The sequence below is a fragment of the Pseudophryne corroboree genome, chromosome 4 (genome assembly GCF_028390025.1).
Source record: "Pseudophryne corroboree isolate aPseCor3 chromosome 4, aPseCor3.hap2, whole genome shotgun sequence".
NCBI lineage: Eukaryota > Metazoa > Chordata > Amphibia > Anura > Myobatrachidae > Pseudophryne > Pseudophryne corroboree.
In genome coordinates, this window is record NC_086447.1 from 828,744,334 (window position 1) to 828,764,763 (window position 20,430).

At 44.1% G+C, this 20,430-nt stretch overlaps 1 protein-coding gene across 2 annotated transcripts in view; it reads left to right on the forward strand.

Moving 5' to 3' along the window:
* The window catches only part of TASP1 (taspase 1), a 547,122-nt gene that overhangs the window by 117,901 nt on the left and 408,791 nt on the right, over nt 1–20,430 (forward strand). For both annotated transcript variants that reach the window (XM_063918540.1, XM_063918539.1), the window contains exon 8: nt 20,175–20,254. In XM_063918540.1, the coding sequence (XP_063774610.1) occupies nt 20,175–20,254 (80 nt within the window). The remainder of the gene's footprint in view (nt 1–20,174; nt 20,255–20,430) is intronic.

Genomic DNA, 20,430 nt, shown 5'->3' on the forward strand with positions numbered 1-20,430 from the left:
AAACAGCCAGTATTTACCCTGCACAGAAACAAAATAACCCACCAAAATCTAACTCTCTCTGCACATGTTATATCTGCCTCCCCTGCAGTGCACATGGTTTTGCCCAACTGCTAAAAAAAATTCCTGTACGATCAACTCAGAATTACCCCCCATATACAGATTCTCAAACTATGGGCGGTATCCTATTTTCCCCGTGGTAATGATATCACCTGGGGCTATCCTATTAGCCCCGATAAACTGCTGCTTATCGCGGCATTTGTTACCTGCATCGATGCACCCCCGGCTGATCTAGTGCTCCGGCTTGCGTGCTCCTCCGAAATTTCCGGGTCAGCCCTGCCCTGCCCCCCCCCCCCCCCCCCTTAACATGACCCCTGTCTGGCCCCCACCCGAAACGGGGGAAGAGGAGTAGACATGGCACCGCCCCCGGACACCCGTTGCCTGTCAGTAATGACGTGTTCACATCTTTCCAGGGTTGCGATCACATCATGACAGCCTGCGCATGTGTGCTGCTGTGCGTGCACAGACAGCAAACCCCCGGCCTACAGAACCAATGCAACGGCTGCATTCAGCTCTGAATAAGGCCCAGTGTGCCATCCTCTGCTCAAGAGTCTTACACGCCCCCAGTATTCAGCATCACTGCCCATCTGATTGGAATCTCTGTTCCCATAGTGTCTAGTACTTGTCTGTCTCCAGCTACTGGAATTCCCATTGTAACAGGTATAAGGCCTTAACATTTTGACTGCATCTGTTCTAGAAGTATCCTATGAGTATAGAACCCATTCATCTCTATAAAAGAATCTAAGAAACAAGGCTTCATACTCATCATTTATCTGATACCCTTATCTCACAGTATAGTCTAATTATATAAAAGTGTCAATGTCAGGAGCTTATTGGCTGGCACTTTATCTCTCAGCTTTATCACTTTCCAAGGCTTAGTACATCTGTCCCTATCTCTCTCCAAGGTTTGATACATCTCATCCAAACTGTTCTAACCAGGTGATCAAATGTTCTAGCCTTAAAAAAAACTTTAATGCTTATTTGGATACATCAAACTGACGTTGTAACCACCAACTGTATTGCCTTTATAGACCTTTTGCTCAGAAACAGACTTTACTATTCTTATTTGTGTAACTTTTTCCATATTTTGTTTTTAACATAGTAAACTAGCCTTTTTTTTTTTTAGGGTCTAAAAACCATAAAGTTTTATGTGTTAATGTGCAGAAGAAAGAGAATCTAAAGTCCAGTAAATCCTACATCTAAAACAACCAAAAATAGAATGTGGCTTTTACCCAAAAATATGTAAAAATAGATATGATGTCACCCAGAACGTTATTTAAATTAGCGTACCTTTTACTGCTCTTACATACATCAAAAAATAGCTTTGTTCCTTAACTGCCGCCAAAAGCTTCCATACAGTAGATCTTCTACCGTTAACACATGGAAGTTTTTGTAACGGCAACGTCTGCGCTTAATTGAAATTCTCTTTCAGAAGTTCTAGAGCTCATTCATAAATTAATCTCGGAAAGTGTATGTCAGCACATTTTATGTCTATAGCTCCGGCAGTACGGGTTTCATACTTCATCACCCCACTTTTATGCCAGGAGGGAAAAAGTGCCAAACTAAGTTTGCAGTGCCATCAGAATGACAAACCAGTGCTGTCAACAGTCACTGAGCCGCAGTGTTCGGAATCTGCATACTTTACATATAATATATCATGATTGAAAAGAGATGGTCCAACTTTTTTGCAGTAAAATGTTAAGCATGTGTATGCCAGTAAACATATTTGTGGGATGTTAGAATTTTCTGGAGAAAGCTATAGTAAACCCTTGGCTGTGCAAAATAGCGTAAAATAGTAAATCATTTCAAACATAACTAAATACATGTTTTTACAAAACTGAAACAAGAGATCTACAATGGATTTGAAATAATTATTGGGCTGAATCACAGATATCTGCTCGTTGTTTTTGGTCCATAATACCCCAGAGGAGTTTTAAGTTTGTTTTTTTTTAATTGGAAAATGTCTCGAAACAGAAATGTTTTTACACCATCTGCAAGTCGTTCCATTTGAAGGTAAGGTACATTTACTTAATTTGTATTAGAACTGCTGCAGTCTTATTGGTTGTGTTTGTTCGTTACATTGATATGGAATTAATTGGAAGATGATCGTCCACGAAATTCCAAAACTAAATAAATGCTACTTTTTTTTGGTCATGATCACCAAGGGGTAGATTTACTATAAGTCTGTTTTACAAAGCCATCTATGGGCCTAAGTCAGACCTTATCGCTGCAACGGCAGCGATCGCAGCCTGAAGCACTATGTGGTGTGCGCACATGCAGCAGCTGCACTGCACGTGCACACAGTGAGATACAAAAGCATCTTACTGGAGCGATTGCTTTTGCCTGATTGACAGCCAGAGGCGGTCGTGGGGCGGGAGGGGGTGTGCCAGTGGTGATTGAACGCCGCGGCTCTGGACAACGCAGGCGTGTTCGGACCGTTGCTGGGGCGGGCTGCGGCGGATGCATGACGTCATATACAGCTGCTGCGACCCAAACATGGCGGGTAGCCGCCTGCCTCCGCTGCTAGGCTGCGTAGGCAGGGAGCTACTCGCCAGGTGCAACAGCATCGCTGCCGTTCAATGCTTTTGCACCTCTGTGTGGGGGTAGGGCTTGACATGTTGGGCAGACCAGCCCTGTGCTGTGCGTTCCCCCGCATGTCAGAGATTGTGATCGTAGATGTGATATTTTTAGCACATCTACGATCAGCTCTGAATTACCCACTATGATTGGCGGATTTGACCAATAAATTTCAAAGAGCAACAGTAATTAATGCTAAATCAGCATGGTTTACATTCATTTTATCATTGCCCTTTGAAATCCATCAGTCCAAACTGCTGATTATCGTCTGCTTTATAAGCCCGATGGATATTAACTCTACCTCCTAGTGCAGAGGTTCCCAAACGCGGTCCTCAAGGAACCCCAACAGTCCAGGATTTAGGTATATCCATGGCTCAGCACAGATGGTTAAATCAAATTGACTGAGATACGAATTAAGTCCCCTGTGGCCAAGAATGGATACATTTAGAACCTGGACCGTTGGGGTGCCTTGAGAACCGCGTTTGGGAACCTCTGTCCTAGTGTCTCCTACATTGGTCACTGTGAGGATCACTGATAAATAATTGAATGAAGATTGCTATGCTAAGGTCAGTGTGTCAAAAATTTGGGGACATTAAACAGTGATTTACAGTGGTGTATCTTTGTTGTGATTTCAAATGATGGAAAACCTTTATTCAGACAACCCATCTCCAACGCATGCCTTCATAATAGATCTGTATCTGTTATAAATGCATACCGTTGAGGGCTGAATCACATTGAATGTAGTGACTATAAAAAAACTAGGACCGCAGCCAGACCATGGTCGGTTCCTCACACACACCTCCTAATTACTGATGCCCTTCGCAGTGAAGCTTGATATCAGTTTATTCAGTAGTGTTGCGCTCTAAAGTGGTACAGTACTCCATAAATAGCGCACAGATGCCAAGATGAGGGAAGACTTTTAGTTTAACTTTGTTGTTGAATTATGATATAATGCTTTAGATTGTTTGAAAATACTTGCCATGCTAGTTCAAGAATACTTCAATTTGTTTTTGGAAATCTCAGGATATTGTATAGATGCTGTTTTAGCTTTACTGCAAAACTGTTTAATACTGCACTTACTGTAGGGACAGATTATGGTGTCTATGTACTAAGCTGTAATTTTTTTTTTTTTTTACATCAGTAGTTTTTATTGACATTTTGTACAGAAAAAAAGTGGGGAGTAAGGAAGGGGGAACAGGAGAAAAGAGGAAGGGGGATGTAGACACCAATAACATCATACATATATTCAATAAAGATAAAGGGGTGTAGTAGGGTATGCTGGCGGCCGGGCTCCCGACCACCGGCATACCGACAGCTGGGCGAGCTCATATGAGCCCCTTGCGGACTCGCTGCGGTCACGGTGGAGCGATACGAACACCACACTATCTATTCTCCCTCCAGGGGGGTCGTGGACCCCCAAGAGGGGGAGTAAAGGTGTCGGTATGCCGGCTGTCGGGATTGCGGCGCCGGTATACTGTGCGCCGGGATTCCGACAGCCGGCAAACTGAAGACCACCCAAGATAAAGAGAGGGACACATTAGTGAACCAGATAATATGGATCAATAAATGAACAAGAGAAAACTACATAGCAAAAGTATGTAGAGGAGAACAACCTCGAAAGTAAATCAATTTGACAAATTAGGTAATAGTAATACAGTTATCGTGACCAAGGAAACAATTAAGAGGTAGGATTCTCAGTGAGACTAAACTCTAATGCAGATGACAGAGAGGGGTGAGATATGAGGGCAGCACCGTCTCCTGCTGTAACGTAGTCATTGCAGGGTAACCATCTCACAATGGGTGAGGAAGCGGAAGGGGAATAAGGAATGTTTGCTGTCTCCATGGTATAATGACAGTGAATCTTGTGAAAAACTTTCATAACAGGGGGTGCTACCGACTGCTTCCAAGTCTGAGCTATAGTGGCTTTTGCAGCTATGCACATATGTCCCAGTAAATATCTATGATGAGCTGGAACTTCCATAGGGTAAATATGAAGCAACGCCAAAGTAGGGGATGGGTGTAGGGTCGTTTGTAAAACTTTATTTATCAGTTTGAAAACATCTGACCAGAAAGTTCGGAGTCAGGGACATGACCAAAAACCATGAAACAAGTGGCCTGTTTCCCCGCAATTCCTCCAGCAATATTGAGAGCATGAAGGCCAAAAGGAGTGTAGCCTATCTGGTGTTAGATATAATCTGTTCAATAGTTTGACATGCATTTCTGAATGATTTAAACATCTAGACATACGGAATGTTAAACAATACAATTTTTCCCATTGCATATCAGTTATGGTGACGTTTTAATCCCAGCGTTTAGGAGAATTAGACTTTTGGGATGGAGCTAATGCCATAAGTGTATTATACCAAAAAGTTATATCTTTAGAGGAAGCAGTCAGAGAGACACGGGATAGAACAGCTTGAGTTATAGAGCTGGGAGGGGTTTGTGAATGGGGCAGGCTCGTAAACCAGTGTCTACTTTGTAAGTAATGAAATATTTCTCTGGCTGGGTCCACAGGATTATCCACAGGATAACATTGGGATATTGTCGAGCGACAGCGAAAATGGCACCAACACGGTCACGAGCTTTCTGGCCTCCCAGGATGCATTGGGGCCTCCACTATATAGTCCCGCCCACTGACTCAGTCAGATTAGTTTTTTGCTTGGTGCGGCAGAAAGCCGTATGGTCACAGGGCTGCTGTGAGAGCAGCCTCAAGCTTTTATTATTTTATTTTATTATTTTATTTTTATAGACTTACTATATTGTTTTTGAGCGACTTATCTTAACAGCGTCTTAAACGCATTCTAGAAAGAGTCGATCCAACAACTCCCCACCGGGTCGCAACAACGCTTACCTTCGGGTATCAGTGCTGTCTCGACGGGCGTCTGTGTCGGATGTTCTAGCAGGTCCAGCAGACGTAACCAGGCTGTGGCCGGAGTATGGGGAGACGGTGAGTCTATGGACTTCCTCTTACTAGAGGGGTCAGGACACAGCTACACTGATTTTGGTGGAGACTACAAACAGTGTGTTGAAGCGCCGAACATCTAGAGTGCGACAGCGCTACGCTCCGGGGATCATAGGCGCCAGGACTAGGTAGAGGCCGCGATCCTGGGAGTTTAAGTCAACAGGGGGATTCAGACGCTCTCCTGGCCGTCCCTCCTCCGAGTTCATGGCCAGTTCCCGCGTGTTTCTCGTTTCATGAACTAAATGACCTCACTTCCGGCCCAGACGCTACCACGAGGGTACTCGGTCGCAGCTTAGACGCTGCGGTTGTGTACACTGGAGATAAACCCGCCCAGACCGAGTCGCAGGCCTTAGCGTCTGCATACACGTGGAAGTCGCTCGGCGTTCGTTGGTTAGCGTCCATGTCCGTTATCAAATATCAAGAGCGGCAGTGTACACCAGTAGCGTCTGAATCCACTCAGCGTCTTACGAGCGTATTTGCTTGGATATGGAAGTGTGGTGAGTCTCCCTGTATCCCGCTCTACGGAGGCAGGGTATACAGTACTAAAAATTCTCTGTACTTCTTAGTATGCATTGTTAATTTTTAGTACCTATTGCATATGAGACCTGTATATTACTGTGTTTTCTGCATGCTATGTTGAAAAAAGAACCAGTTTAAAACAGAAGTTCAATTTTCCTACTTATGTATAAGTTGTTATGGAGGTTGTATTCTCATATGGCAATGTCTAATGCTTTAACATGTGACTGACTGCTAGTATGTGTGCTGACTTTTCTGTGTAATGTCAGTCCTGTTCTGACCCTCAAATCAGGTGCACTGTGGTCAGATTGATCTCACCTCTATATACTGACATATAGGGTGATTTTCAGTCACAAATTGTGTAGTCTATAACAGGTTAATACCATGTCTGTGAGCGGCAAAAGTGATGAGGAGAATTTATCAAGCACTCCTACAGCCCTAACATGCTTATCTTGTAAGTCAGGGGTAATTGATATGAATCAATTGGTCACTTATGAGGGTTTGTGTGCAAACTGTTTCGCTTTTTAGCAAAGTAAAAAACAGGAGTTGGTTCAACCACCAACAGAGCCACCATGGAATATGTTCGCAAAGACTCTGTCTTCAATAGCGGACAGGTTAGCTCCGGTAGCACCACCTCAAGGGTTAGGTTACACGATGAACCCATACATGCAGCTCCCTTCCTATAGTTTGGTTCCAGTAGCCTCTACAAGCAACCAAGGGGCAGGTAAGACTAAGACAGATACGTCTGTGTGGCAGACTACACAAGATGATACATCGGATGATGATGATACAATAGATTCAACTCCGTATGATGATCAGTCGCAGAGCTTTAGTTCAGAAGATGTAGCTGAACTTATTAATGCTGTGAAGGCTGTTCTCTCGTTGGAAGAGCCAGCCAAGACCGTGTTAAAAGCTAAAGCACCTGTATTTAAACGAACAAAATCAGTGAAAGCTGAATTCTCAGCGTCAGATGAGCTGACGAAAATGATGGATGAGTCTTCGGCAGCGCCCAGTAAGAAGTATAAGATTCCTAAGAGATGGGATTCTTATTATCCATTTCCTGCTGTGGATTGTTCGAAAAGAGAAGTTCCTCCAAAAGTAGATGCACATGTTCTGTGACTCGTGCATAAATCTGCTTTACCACTGTCATCTACCTCATTGAATGATGTCACAGACAGAAGGGTAGAGAGCCTGTTGAAAAATATTTTTTCTCTAGTAGAAGCAGTGGTAAGACCTGCTATGGCTTCGGCTTGGGTAGCAAAGGCAATGGGCGAATGGATAGAGGAACTTGAGAATGACACCCCTCTCCTACTAGGGAGCAAGAGGATCGTTTTTGCCGTTTAAGACAATGTGCCCAGTATTTGGAAGAAGCAGCAATTGATGTAGGCACAGTTGCTTCTAAAGCTTCAGCCTTGACAGTAGTCGCTCACAGAGCAGTTTGGCTACGGACCTGGAAGGCAGATGCGGAGTCCAAGAAAGAATTGGAAGCATTGCCTTTTGTCGGTAATATATTATTTGGAAAACCTTTATCGGATATCCTAGAGTCAGAGGCTGAATCGAAAAAGGTCAGATTTCTGGCTGCTTATAACCCTAAGTCCAAGGGTTTAAAATTTCGCTCATTTCGTTGGCAAAGCAAAGCGAAAGCTAAAGAGGAGCCTAAGCAACCCCAGTTTAAATCCAGGAGTAGGAAGCAGTGGGCTAGCAAAAAGCCAGCTTCCAAACCTGAACAGAAACTGTCAGCCTGAAGAGACGGGCCTCCGCCTGGAGGATTCCAGGGTTGGGGGCCGACTCCTTCTTTTTGCACACATATGGCAACAGTCAACAGCAGATGCTTGGGTGCAGAAGGTAGTATCTCAGGGGTATGGGTTCCCATTCAGGAGGCAGCCTCCTCAAAGATTTTTTTGCACCAGCCCATCTCGTATAGAGTCGAAGGCCAATGCCCTGCAAGAAGCAGTCCAAAAATTACTGCAGTCAGGTGTGATTGTCCCAGTGCCTCCATCACAAAGGGGACAGGGGTTTTACTCCAATCTATTTCAAATCCAGAAGCCAAATGGGTCATATCGACCAATTCTAAATCTGAAAATGTTGAACAAATACATATGGATCCCAAAGTTCCACATGGAGACGTTACGCTCCATAATGTTGGCTATGGAACCGGGAGGTTACATGGTATCTCTGGATGTAGGGGATGCTTACCTACATGTGCCTATAGCGCTGTCTCATCAGTGTTACCTCAGGTTTGCCATCCTCCAGGAACATTTCCAGTTCCAAGCTCTGCCTTTCGGGCTAGCTACAGCACCCAGGGTGTTTACCAAGATCATGGTGGTTATGGCAGCTTGTCTGCGCAAACAGGGGATAAGAATATTCCCATACCTTGACGACCTGTTAATCTTAGCACAGTCGCAAGATTTACTGTTGAGCCATCTTCAACAGACGATAGTTTGTTTACAGAGACACGGGTGGCTCATAAATTGGGAAAAGTCGTCCCTGAATCCGTCACAGCGGATGGTTCATTTGGGGGCCATATTGGATTCAGACCTACAGAAAGTTCTCTTGCCAGAGAAAAAGATAGTCAAGGTGCAGGTCATGGCTCAGGAAGCGTTGCAAGCCCAGACAATGTCAGTCCATGCAGCAATGCGACTGTTGGGTCTGATGGTATCAACCTTCGACATGGTGGAATATGCGCAATTCCACTCCAGACCGTTGCAGCACCTTATTCTGACCAAATGGAACGGAAATCATCAGACGATAAAGAAGCAGATGATAAAGATTCCAGTAAAGGTAAAGAGGTCTCTAGCGTGGTGGCTACAGACAGACCATTTAAACAAGGGGAGACCCTTTTGGATAAAAGAGTGGCAAGTCCTGACAACAGATGCCAGCCTGCAGGGCTGGGGGGCGGTACTCGGAAGCCTATGGTTCCAAGGAAAGTGGACCGCAAGGGAAAGTCGCCTGCCAATAAATCTGTTAGAAATAAGGGCCATTTACTTGGCTTTGGTTCAGGCAAAGGACAATCTACAAGGAAGACCAGTCCAGATCCGCTCAGACAATGCGACGGCAGTAGCATACCTCAATCATCAAGGAGGAACTCACAGCAAGAGTCTGATGGAGGAAGTAACTCCCATTCTAAAATGGGCAGAACTCCATCTTCCGGCATTGTCAGCAGTATTTGTCCCGGGTGTACTAAATTGGGAAGCGGATTTTCTCAGTCGGCACACCATTCAGGAAACCGAATGGGCACTACACCCAGAAGTGTTTCAGACACTGGTGAACAGATGGGGTCTACAGGAGATAGACCTTATGGCGTCTCGTCTAAACAACAAAGTTCCGAGGTACGGATCGAGAACAAGGGACGAAGGAGCGGTCCTGGTAGACGCACTGTCAGTAGAATGGAGGTTTCAGCTGGCATATCTGTTCCCTCCAATATCTCTGTTACCCAGAGTAGTGAGAAAGATAAAACAGGCAAAAGGAGTGATCATTCTAATAGCTCCAGCTTGGCCAAGAAGGCATTGGTACACAGATCAGTTGAGAATGTCCGTAGAAGCGCCGATACTGCTCCCTCAACGTCCAGATCTGCTAATGCAGGGTCCTTGTTGTCACAGTCATCTGGATCGCCTGTCTTTGACGGCGTGGCTGTTGAAACCTCTATCTTAGAGGCTAAAGGATTTTCGAAACAAGTAATCCAAACTATGCTTAGAGCAAGAAAGCCTTCTTCAGCCCGTGTGTATCATAGAATATGGCAAGCCTATATTCATTGGTGTACTGGAAAAAAATTCAATCCGAGATCTTTTAAAGTAGCTAGGATTTTGGATTTCCTTCAGGCAGGATTGGATAAAGGGTTGAAAGTTGCTTCCTTGAGGGTCCAAGTTTCAGCGTTAACAGTATGGTTTCAGCAGAAGATTGCTGATTTACAGGATGTACGTACATTTTTTCAAGGAGTAGTACATATTCAACCTCCATTTGTTCCTCCTGCAGCTCCCTGGGATTTGAATTTAGTTCTTAAATTTCTCCAGGGTCCTCTGTTTGAACCACTTGAGAGAGCAGATCTTAAGTGGTTTACGGTTAAAGTTCTATTTTAACTGGCAATGGCTTCAGCCAGAAGAGTGTCAGATTTAGGAGCATTATCATGTAAGTCTCCTTTCCTAAGTTTTTTTCCAGACAGAGCAGTTCTCAGAACGAGATCTAGCTATCTTCAAAGGTGGTATCAAAGTTTCACCTGAATGAAGAGATTGTAGTCCCAGCTTTTCAGATATCGGGACTATCTGCGGGAGAAGCGTCGCTGGATGTGGTCCGGGCTTTAAGAATCTACATAGATCGTACTAGTGCCATCAGGAAAACAGATTCTCTCTTCATCCTCTATGGATTCCATAGAAGAGGATGGCCTGCTAGTAAACAGACGCTGGCGAGATTGCTCTGAATGGTAATATCAGAAGCTTATTCTCATGCAGATCTCCCTATTCCGGCTAATGTCTCTGCACACTTTACACGTAAGGTAGGTCCTTCTTGGGCAGCACAACAGGGTGCTTCAGCAGAACAGATATGTAGGGCAGCCACATGGTCTTCCATAAACACATTCATCAGACATTATGCCTTGGATACTTTTGCCTCTCATGACGCAGACTTCGGGCGAAAGGTCCTCCTGTGCAATCAGGAGCATCCCCACCACTAAAATGGCTTTGGGAATCCCAATGTTATCCTGTGGATAATCCTGTGGACACAGCCAGAGAAATATACGTTATGGTAAGAACTTACCGTTGATAACGTGATTTCTCTTATGTCCACAGGTATCCACAGGGATCCCACCCTGACGCACCTGATTTGAGGATCTAGACCAGGCATTCCCAACCACGGTCCTCAAGGCACACCAACAGTGCAGGTTTTAGTGATATCCAGTCTTCAGCACAGGTGACTTAATTAGTAGCTGAGCTATTTTGATTTAACTATCTGTGCTGCAGCCTGGATATCACTAAAACCTGCACTGTTGGTGTGCCTTGAGGACCGTGGTTGGGAATGCCTGATCTAGACAATCACTAAAACCTCTTCCTTCTTGTATGGAAGGGTGTGCATGTGTGTGCTTATCGCCTAAACAGGTCTCTGCCTGATGTTCCTGCCTAAAATCGCTGTGGAAAGAACTGATCTGACTGAGTCAGTGGGCGGGACTATATAGTGGAGGCCCCAATGCATCCTGGGAGGCCAAATAGCTTGTGACCGTGTTGGTGCCATTTTCGCTGTCGCTCGACAATATCCCAATGTTATCCTGTGGATACCTGTGGACATAAGAGAAATCACGTTATCAACGGTAAGTTCTTACCATAACGTATATTTCGTTATGAGGGAGAGAGAATCAGTCATGTATTTAGGGAAACGTGAGGAGAGTGTTGCCATCCATCAAATCTCCTATAGTAGAAATACTGCAGGCGTTCCAAGCAGAAATACTCAAATTAGGTATTAACTTACTTACAGCTTTCAGTGAAAGTATTGCATATGGGACAGTAAATCCTGGAAGTTTGCCTATTTGATTATCCCACACTCGTAAAGATGATATCGTAGAAGGAAAAACTGATACATTTAAAGGCTAGAGGGCTTTTGGAGTCCATAGCAAGTTCTCCAGGGGGTAATCTGAACATCCAAAACTCTCGATATGTGCCCACAGGGATTTAGAATGGGTCATTCGCCAATATTTTAGTTGAGCTAGCAAACAAGCGTCCTGGTATAAAACTAAATCAGGGAGAACAAGACCTCCACGATTATGAGGAAGGATCATTCTAGTGCATGCTAATTTAGGGGGATGGGATTTCCATAAGTACTTTGTCAAAATAAGTCTACATTTATCAAGATAGTATTTAGGGAAAGCATAAGGTATAGTGCGGAACAGATACATAAGCTTGGGCAATAAGGTCATTTTAAATGCAGCTAAACGTCCTAACCAGGATATTTCATATAAAAGCTAAAAGGATGTCAAGGCTTGAAAGGTAGCTATCAGGGAAGGTAGGTTCACATCAAAGACTTTAGTGGTGGAGGAGCGAATATGTATCCCTAGATATGTAAGCGAGTCAGATTTCCAATTATATGGGTAGCGAGAGCGCAAAGAAGCTATAACTGTATCTGATGCATTGATAGGCAAAGCGTCAGTTTTGGTTGTGTTTAATTTGTAATGGGAGACTTCACTAAACTATTCAGTAAAGAGTGTAGATGAGAGAGGGAGGAGGAAGGGTGTGAAATAAAGAGAAGTACATCATCAGCAAAGAGACATAGTTTATGAGAAAACTGACCACAAGGTAATCCTGGAAATGCATCGTCCGATCTGACCTTAGCAGCTAAAGGTTCTATCACTAGAACAAATATCAGGGGCGAGAGAGGGCAACCCTGATGTGTACCATTAGAATTTGAGAATGTGTCTGACAGGAAGCCATTACTGAACACCCTTGCCACTGGCGAACTGTATAATGCTAGGATTGATGACAAAATCTGATCAGAAAAAACATATTTAGTTAGGACAGTGCGCATGTAAGACCAATTCAACCTGTCGAACGCTTTCTCGGCATCCGAAGAGAGCAAAAGAAACCCATCGTCCCCAGAGGATGCATCAATCAAATTAAAGACTCTACGGGTGTTATCGGAGGCCTGCCTGCCAGGCACAAACCCGACCTGGTCCGAGTGTACCAATGAGGGTAAATAAGCGTTAATACGGGAAGCTATTATCTTAGCATATAGTTTTACATAATTATTAAGCAGTGCAATTGGACGGTAATTTTGACAATAGGCCGAGTCCTTCCCTGGTTTAGTAATTGCTACTAATTGGGCCTCTAACAATTTCTCCAGGGAAGGGGCCAACACAGGTAACTTGGTTAAATAAAGAAGCCAATGTATTAGAAAAATGATCAGCAAAGGTAATATAGAAATCATTAATAAATCCATCAGGGCCAGGGTCCTTGTTTTTGGGGAGTGATTTAATTGCCGTCTCAACTTCGAGAGAGGTCCAAGGGGCATTTAAGGAATCTAGCTGGTCGGGAGTCAGGGAGGGTACATTAACAGAGGATATAAGGGATTGTATAGATTCAGCAGAAGGTTTGTGTGTAAAAGTGTCAGATTGTATATTATACAACTGTGCGTAATAATCTGCAAATTGGTTAGCAATATCTAAAGGATTTGATAATTTAGAACCAGTAGAGGAAATAACGTATTTAATTCTGTTACGAGCTTGTTGAACCTGTAGCCGAAAGAGCAAGCATTTTACCAGGCCTATATCCAACTAAATAGAACTTTAGTCGTAGTCTATTGAGAACTGCCTGGGTATTGACAACTAGGAGTTTTTGTATTTGGCTACGAATATCAGATAATGCCTTGCATACGGCACGAGTAGGGTGTCATTTATTTTTATCTTCAGCTATCTTAAGTTTATCTTCTAAATCGGTTTGAAGTTGTTTGGCTTGTCGTTTAAGGGTAGCTCCGGCTTTTATAGCCAAACCACGGACCACTGCTTTAAATGCGCACCAGAAATTTTGAATAGAAGTATCAGAGGGGGAGTTATATCTATGTATAAAGAAATACAGTCGGAAATAATCTTTTTCGCTATTGGGTCTGATAAAAGGTGAGGAGATAGTCGCCATAGTCTAGGGGGTATTAATACGTTATTTATATCCCAATATATTATTTATATCCCATTTCCATTTGAGTGATGCGTGATCGGACCAAGTGATGGGTAAAATTTATTACACAATATAAGGTCAATACGTGAATAGGAATTGTGAACTGGTGAAAAAAACGTATAGTCTCTACTGGAGGGATTGTGAAAGCGCCAGATGTCGTATAGATCAAACTCGGCTAAAACATTACGTAAAGCCAACGATGGGCCTAGCCTATGGCTGGCTGTTGCAGGAGAAGGCTGAGTTTATTTATCCAGTTTCGGGTCAAGTACTAAATCAAAATCACCCAATAGAATTAAGGATCTGACAAGTATCTTTTGAATAAGTAAGCAAAGTTTTCTAATAAAGGTTACCTGATTCGAATTGGGGGCGTATAAAGACACAATAGTAACAAGCTTATTTTCCAAAGCACCTGTGAGAATCAGGTAACGACCCGATTTATCAGCATGCTGAGAATGCAGGGTGAAAGAAATATTATTTCGAAATAAAATAGCCACTCCATTCCTCTTAAAGGGGCCGGTAGCAAAATAACCCATGGGGTATCTCTGATCTTTAAATATAGGTGGGTTGTGAGATGAGAAGTGCGTTTCTTGTGAGGCGACTATATCAGCTTTATATATGTAAAAGGAGGACAAAGCTAACCCACATTTGTTAGGGGAATTTGAACCTTTAACGTTTAAAGAGACAAATCCTACCATGACGGTTTAGTCAAAATACAGTAGAACTTATGACATCCCATAGGTGAGGGGGAGGAAGTAAGACAGAACAGATAAGGGAAATAGAAAAAGAAGAAAAACAAAATGACCCAGTATATCGGGTCTGCATTGCTATAGTAGGGGAAAAAGAATACAGTAGATAAATGGGGGGGGGGGGGGGGGGGGGGGGCAAGTGGCCTTGGCATGCCGCCCAGGGTCAAACAGGGATAACAGAAAACATATACAAATAAGGGTAAGGAAGGCATATCTCTAACCACATAAATGTGGTATATGAAATGGAAATATATAGCCTTAGAAAGGATGTAGCCTTCATTTGCAATCCCATTTAAAATACCAATATAATCTAAATAAAAACATAATCTAGACATATAGTAAAGATATAAACATTTAGACCCAACATAAAGGATTTTAAACTTTTTCAGCGAACCATAGCAATCAATACTACAAATCAAACCTGTATGAAACAGTATACCTCTAAGTGGGTATAGTAAAACAAGTAATGGTAATAGTTACGGAGCTTATTCAGGTAGTAGACCATTCCGATCGAGGCGAGGGACGTCTTTCTGGAGCCTTCGGCAATTTTACAGAAATGTCCCAGTCCGCAAGCAATTTTTTCTCTGGCCTCCAAATAAGATATAATAAACGAGGAACCGTCATAAGTAATTATCAATTTCACTGGAAATCCCCATCTGTAGCGGATCTTTTGAGCTCGGAGGGCAGATGTAATAGGGACCAATTGACATCTTTTAGAGATGGTAAACGCTGAGAAATCCAGGAAGATTTGTAATCCGCCTAGAACATCAGAGTCCTCTGCGTCCCGCGCTGCCTGAAGGATACGCATTTCTGAGTCTCCCGTGTTGGGTAGGAGTTTACGGAACAATGACAATAGCAAATTCCAGCAGTTCCGAATTAGCTACGGAATCAGGTATTCCACGTATTTTTATAGAACAATCCTCCATATCAGCCATTTTGTTTTTGAACACTTCCAGTTCACTTTGTTGGTGATCATGAGCAATAATGAGGTCATTGTGTGATGTCACTAGCTCCTCCATTTTACGTTCAAGGTTATCCGTCTTATCACCAATAGCTGAGAGTTCGATCTTGACTTCACGTATCACAGCTGTCAGCTCTTGAGAAAGATCCGATTTAAAGGCCTCCAAGACCCGGCAGAGGGTTTTCACCGTGAGGGGTCCTCAGAGTTGTGATCTACACCTGGTACCGTGAAGGAACTGGTCGGGTCATTCTGATTAGAACATTTGGTAGGTGCTTCTGAATCGGAAAAGAAATTGGAGGAGGGGAGCATTCCCTTAGTTTTCTTGGGTGGCATGATGAAAGAGACAGAAAGGAAGCTGACGGATAAGTAAGCAGAAGGAGGCCTTAGATGGAGGTATGGTACGGAGTTGAGGGGATGTCGGTTCTAAGATGAAGCCATCTATTCAGCGAGAAGACCCTGGGTGGGAAGGCACAGACAGACAGGAGATCACCTCTCTCGCTCACTGTGAGACGGCATTGGCCATGTAGTAGCTTAATTGCAAGCAGAAGTAAACTGTGGAAGCGCCAGGGAGAATAATATAACAGGCCGGATTCGTTTATTCACAGTGCCATCCAGTTGAAAGGGCAGTATGTAACTTTACAGTATGAGCAATAGAAACTGTTGCGGAGTATGAGGATGGCCGCCGTCAACGGCACAGCTTTGGGATTCCACACTTTCAGCCTCCGCCTCCAGGCAATTGCCAGGACCTGCAGCGATGAGCCGAGGCTATAAGCGGGGAAAATGGAAGTGGTAGGCCGCCTCAGATCTTCACTGCGGCCGCGCTCCGGCCCTGGAGCTCATGCCAGGGCCGTCCCTAAACTTAAGGCCCCAGCCGCGTCACACAAAGCCCCGGAAAGTCGCAGTAGCACCGGGTCTCCAGCCGCCGCTCCCGTGGTCACGGAGCTCAGCCGCAGGGGGCGGGGACGATGACATCAGCTGCTAGAGGGTCACCGCCGGGCCGCCAGTAGTTCCCTTTCGCGCGGGAGATAAGCACGGTGGCGGGTGAGATGAGGGAGCTGTGGCGCGAGGCGGAAGGGGCCCGCGCCAGGAAGGCGACGGGAGTCGCGGTGAGGAATGTCTGGGCCGGGTGGGAGCCTCTGGTGATTCAGCCGTAAGGCTCCTGGGCACAGATGAGGGAGGCATGAGGGGCTGATCAGTGTGCAGCACAACTTTGCGTCCACGGGAGGAGTTCACCGGCTCCGGGCTGCTGTAAAAATGTAGCTCCCGGCTTCTGTGGAGTGTGCAGGCCTCAACACGCAAGGAGGCTGGAGGCCCCCCCTGGCTCCAAGACCGTGCACACTTGGATCAGACAGGAGAAGGGAACTGTAGAGGGTGTGGAGGGAGTCGAATGTGGGCTAAAGAGGTGCTGCAAATGGTTTATAATTATCAAAAGCCTGGAACTCCACACAAGCACGTCTCTCCTGGTCACTGGTCAGGCCACGACCCCTAAGCTGTAATTTTCTGTGACATGGCAGTTAAGAGCTGATTGGCTGGTACTTTATCTTTGTCCAGTTTATCCTTCAAAGCTTAGTACATAGGGGTAATTCAGAGTTGATTGCAGCAGCAACTTTGTTAGCAGTTGGGCAAAACCATGGGGGTAATTCCAAGTTGATCGCAGCAGGAATTTTGTTAGCAGTAGGGCAAAACCATGTGCACTGCAGGGGAGGCAGATATAACATGCGCAGAAAGAGTTAGATTTGGGTGGGTTATTTTGTTTCTGTGCAGGGTAAATACTGGCTGCTTTATTTTTACACTGCAAATTAGATTGCAGATTGAACACACCACACCCAAATCTAACTCTCTCTACACGTTAAATCTGCCTCCCCTACAGTGCACATAGTTTTGCCCAACTGCTAACAAAATTCCTGCTGCAATCAACTTGGAATTACCCCCCATGTGCACTGCAGGTGTGGCAGATATAACATTTGCAGATAGAGTTAGATTTGGGTGGGTTATTTTGTTTCTCTGCAGGGTAAATACCGGCTGCTTTATTTTTAAACTGCAATTTAGATTTCAGTTTGAACACACCACACCCAAATCTAACTCTCTCCGCACATGATATAACTGCCCCCCCCCCCCCCCCCTCTGCAGTGCACATGGTTTTGTCCATCTTCTAACAAATTTGCTGCTGCAATCAACTCTGAATTACCCCTATAGACCCCTAATACCCCTTTCACACTTACAAATATTTCCCGGGTTATTGCACATGAACGCGCATCAACCCGGGAATTTGCTCAGTGTGAAAGGGTCCTGAAAGAATATCCTGGGTTGAGCGTCCCGGCATTTCATCCCAGGTCTCGATCTGGGTTGAATCCGGAATCGATCCGGGATGCGGTGCAGTGTGAACGGGTAAGCTGGGTCAATGCGACCCGGCACCCGTTCCCTGCATAGGAGGAGGCGGTGTTTGGAGATGATTATCTCCAAGCACCGCCTCCGGTAGTGTTAGCGGTGACGTCACCAACTCAGCAATATGCCGGGTCGGGCCGCAAGTCTGAAGGGGTCTCAAGCCGGGTCGCACCTGGGAAGCACCCGTGTACACATTCTGGCTGTTGTCAGTCTGAAAGGGGTATAAATAAGATGTGAGATTCTGCCGGAACCTCGCGCAGTATGTACCTGCGTACATTCCAGGTTATTGTGAAAGAAAACTGTGCTTGTCTTTTGTTATTTTGAACGCACCTCTATAACCTGTGTAATATTGGCACGCAAGGTTCTGACTGATCATTGCATTTGCTCCATGGAGCAGAAACCATTTTATGTAATACAGTTATAAATTACGGTTATTTTTTAAATTTTTGCCTAATTTTGATATGTAACCATCAAAAATGTTACTTAATAAAGTTAAAGGGGGTGGGTTAGATCCAAATTGTTTTTGTAAAATGGGTGGGATAATGCGTAGCAGTGAAGGGTACATGATTGAAAAGGGTGTTGCATGAAGGGTGGTAAGCTGGTTACATGATGCGTTCATTCAGGTTGTGCCCTCTTTGGTGATTTCCCACATTGTATTAGGCAAATTGCAAAAAAAATATTACTGGAACAAGTTGTGCACCCATCGTAAGGGCAGCCATTTTGTTGACTTAATCATCTATGATGAGTAAGCAGCTTAACGATTGGTTAAGGTCAGGTTATGTCATAATTGTTAGTGAATTGGTAGGCTGAATATTGTTTTAAATGAAAACAAAATAGATTATTTCATTGTGTAGGTCACAGACATACTTTAACACTTTAGAGAAAGCAAAAAAATATTTTATCTGAAACATTCTGTTCTCAAAGGCTAAGTGTACATCAAAACTGCACACTAGATTGTAATAAGGTAAATATTTTTCAGGCTTTATTATCTGTACCTGATAACACTCGTTTGTTGTGATTACATTCTAAGTTTTAAAGGAGAAGACTCATGATGGTTTGATAATTTTGATAAGTAAAACATTTCGTGAAAATCAGCAGTAAATTATCTTATAGGGTTCGATGCGTGAAAGCTTTTTTTGTGGTAAAAATTCAGAAAATGCAGTTTTTGAAGGTTTGGCCACTTTTTTACGTATACACTAAACTTCTTGCATCCAATGTGTAATACTGGGGTGCGAGCAGAAAGCCACTTTAAGTGCACCCTTGGGGCTTTCCGCAGACAGTAATTGATAGCTCCGAACTCTTAACCAGGATCTAAAAGCTTGAATTCCCCAGTCCCATCAGTGTGTGAAAGCTTTGTGTGACTGGTAAGACTTACTATAATGGACAGATGAGGTTGTGTGACCTAGCCAATGAACACGTGGCTCATTGTCCTTTATGGCCATACATGTAGTTGATTAAAAGGCTTGGTTGCCAGTCAACATGAGACATCGGTGGTGTTGGACGGCGCCTGTGTACATCCATGCATCTATACCAGTGATGCCGGTATAAATAAATTGCTTCAGCTTGAATTGTGACATTGATCGCCAGTCAGTTTTCCCCATTCATGTCTGGTTAATTTGTTTGAAAATGGTCAGATTACCAGGCAGAATTGTTCCATGTGTGGTCAGTATAAGATTACAGTGTGCTGATTTACATTAGTTGCTGGCAAAAGTCTCTTGGTGAAGTACAAAATGCCAGGAGTAGGGAGCCGCTTGGGACATCACTGGGGGAATTAATTTACGCAATGTGCCATTTTGCACGCCATAGAGGTGCCAGGGAAAGCTTGGGATGTCGGCCCTACCTGTATATGGCTGATTTGCGCACCTGGGCATAGCGGCGATGTCTGGTAGTACATTGCGTTGAATTGATCCCTCCTCCCCCGTTGAGTTCTACACGGATATATGGAACACGTTTGCAGCACTGATGAGACCATAAATCTACATAACACTTTAGAAGCAGTCAGATGTGAATAATTCAGGGCCTCAGAACTTCGATAATCGACTGATCTGCAACCAATGCTGCGTGTTTGTATGTAGCCGCTGGGATTAGCATAGCTGCTGGTGGGCGTCTGAATATAAATTCAGGTGGCTGCAACACTAGCATGGTTTCTCACAGTATCTGAATGAGTGCATATGCGTTCAGTTCTGAATCAGGCACATAGTGAAAGGTTATGGCCCATACTGGTAAAACTATTACGCCACAATGAGTTGATGAATGTACCTGTCTACCAAACATCTGTTCCATACAAATACAGGAGTCCTGTAATGTTTTTATTTCTTTTGCAGCTTTTTAGTTGGAGATGGTGCTTTTAAATGGGCTGTAGACCATGGTATACCGACGTGCCCTCAAGACATCATGGCTACAAGTGAGTATGGTGCTCTGTGTATGTTGCCCTGGACTTTTTTTTTAAAATTCCACATGAAATCTCAACATCAGATACACAATTGAAGATAAAAACCACCTATCCCAGGTCAGGGACACACATAATAGTAGCTTTGATGGGCACAAATGCAGATATAAAGTAGTTACTCTCCTGTCAGT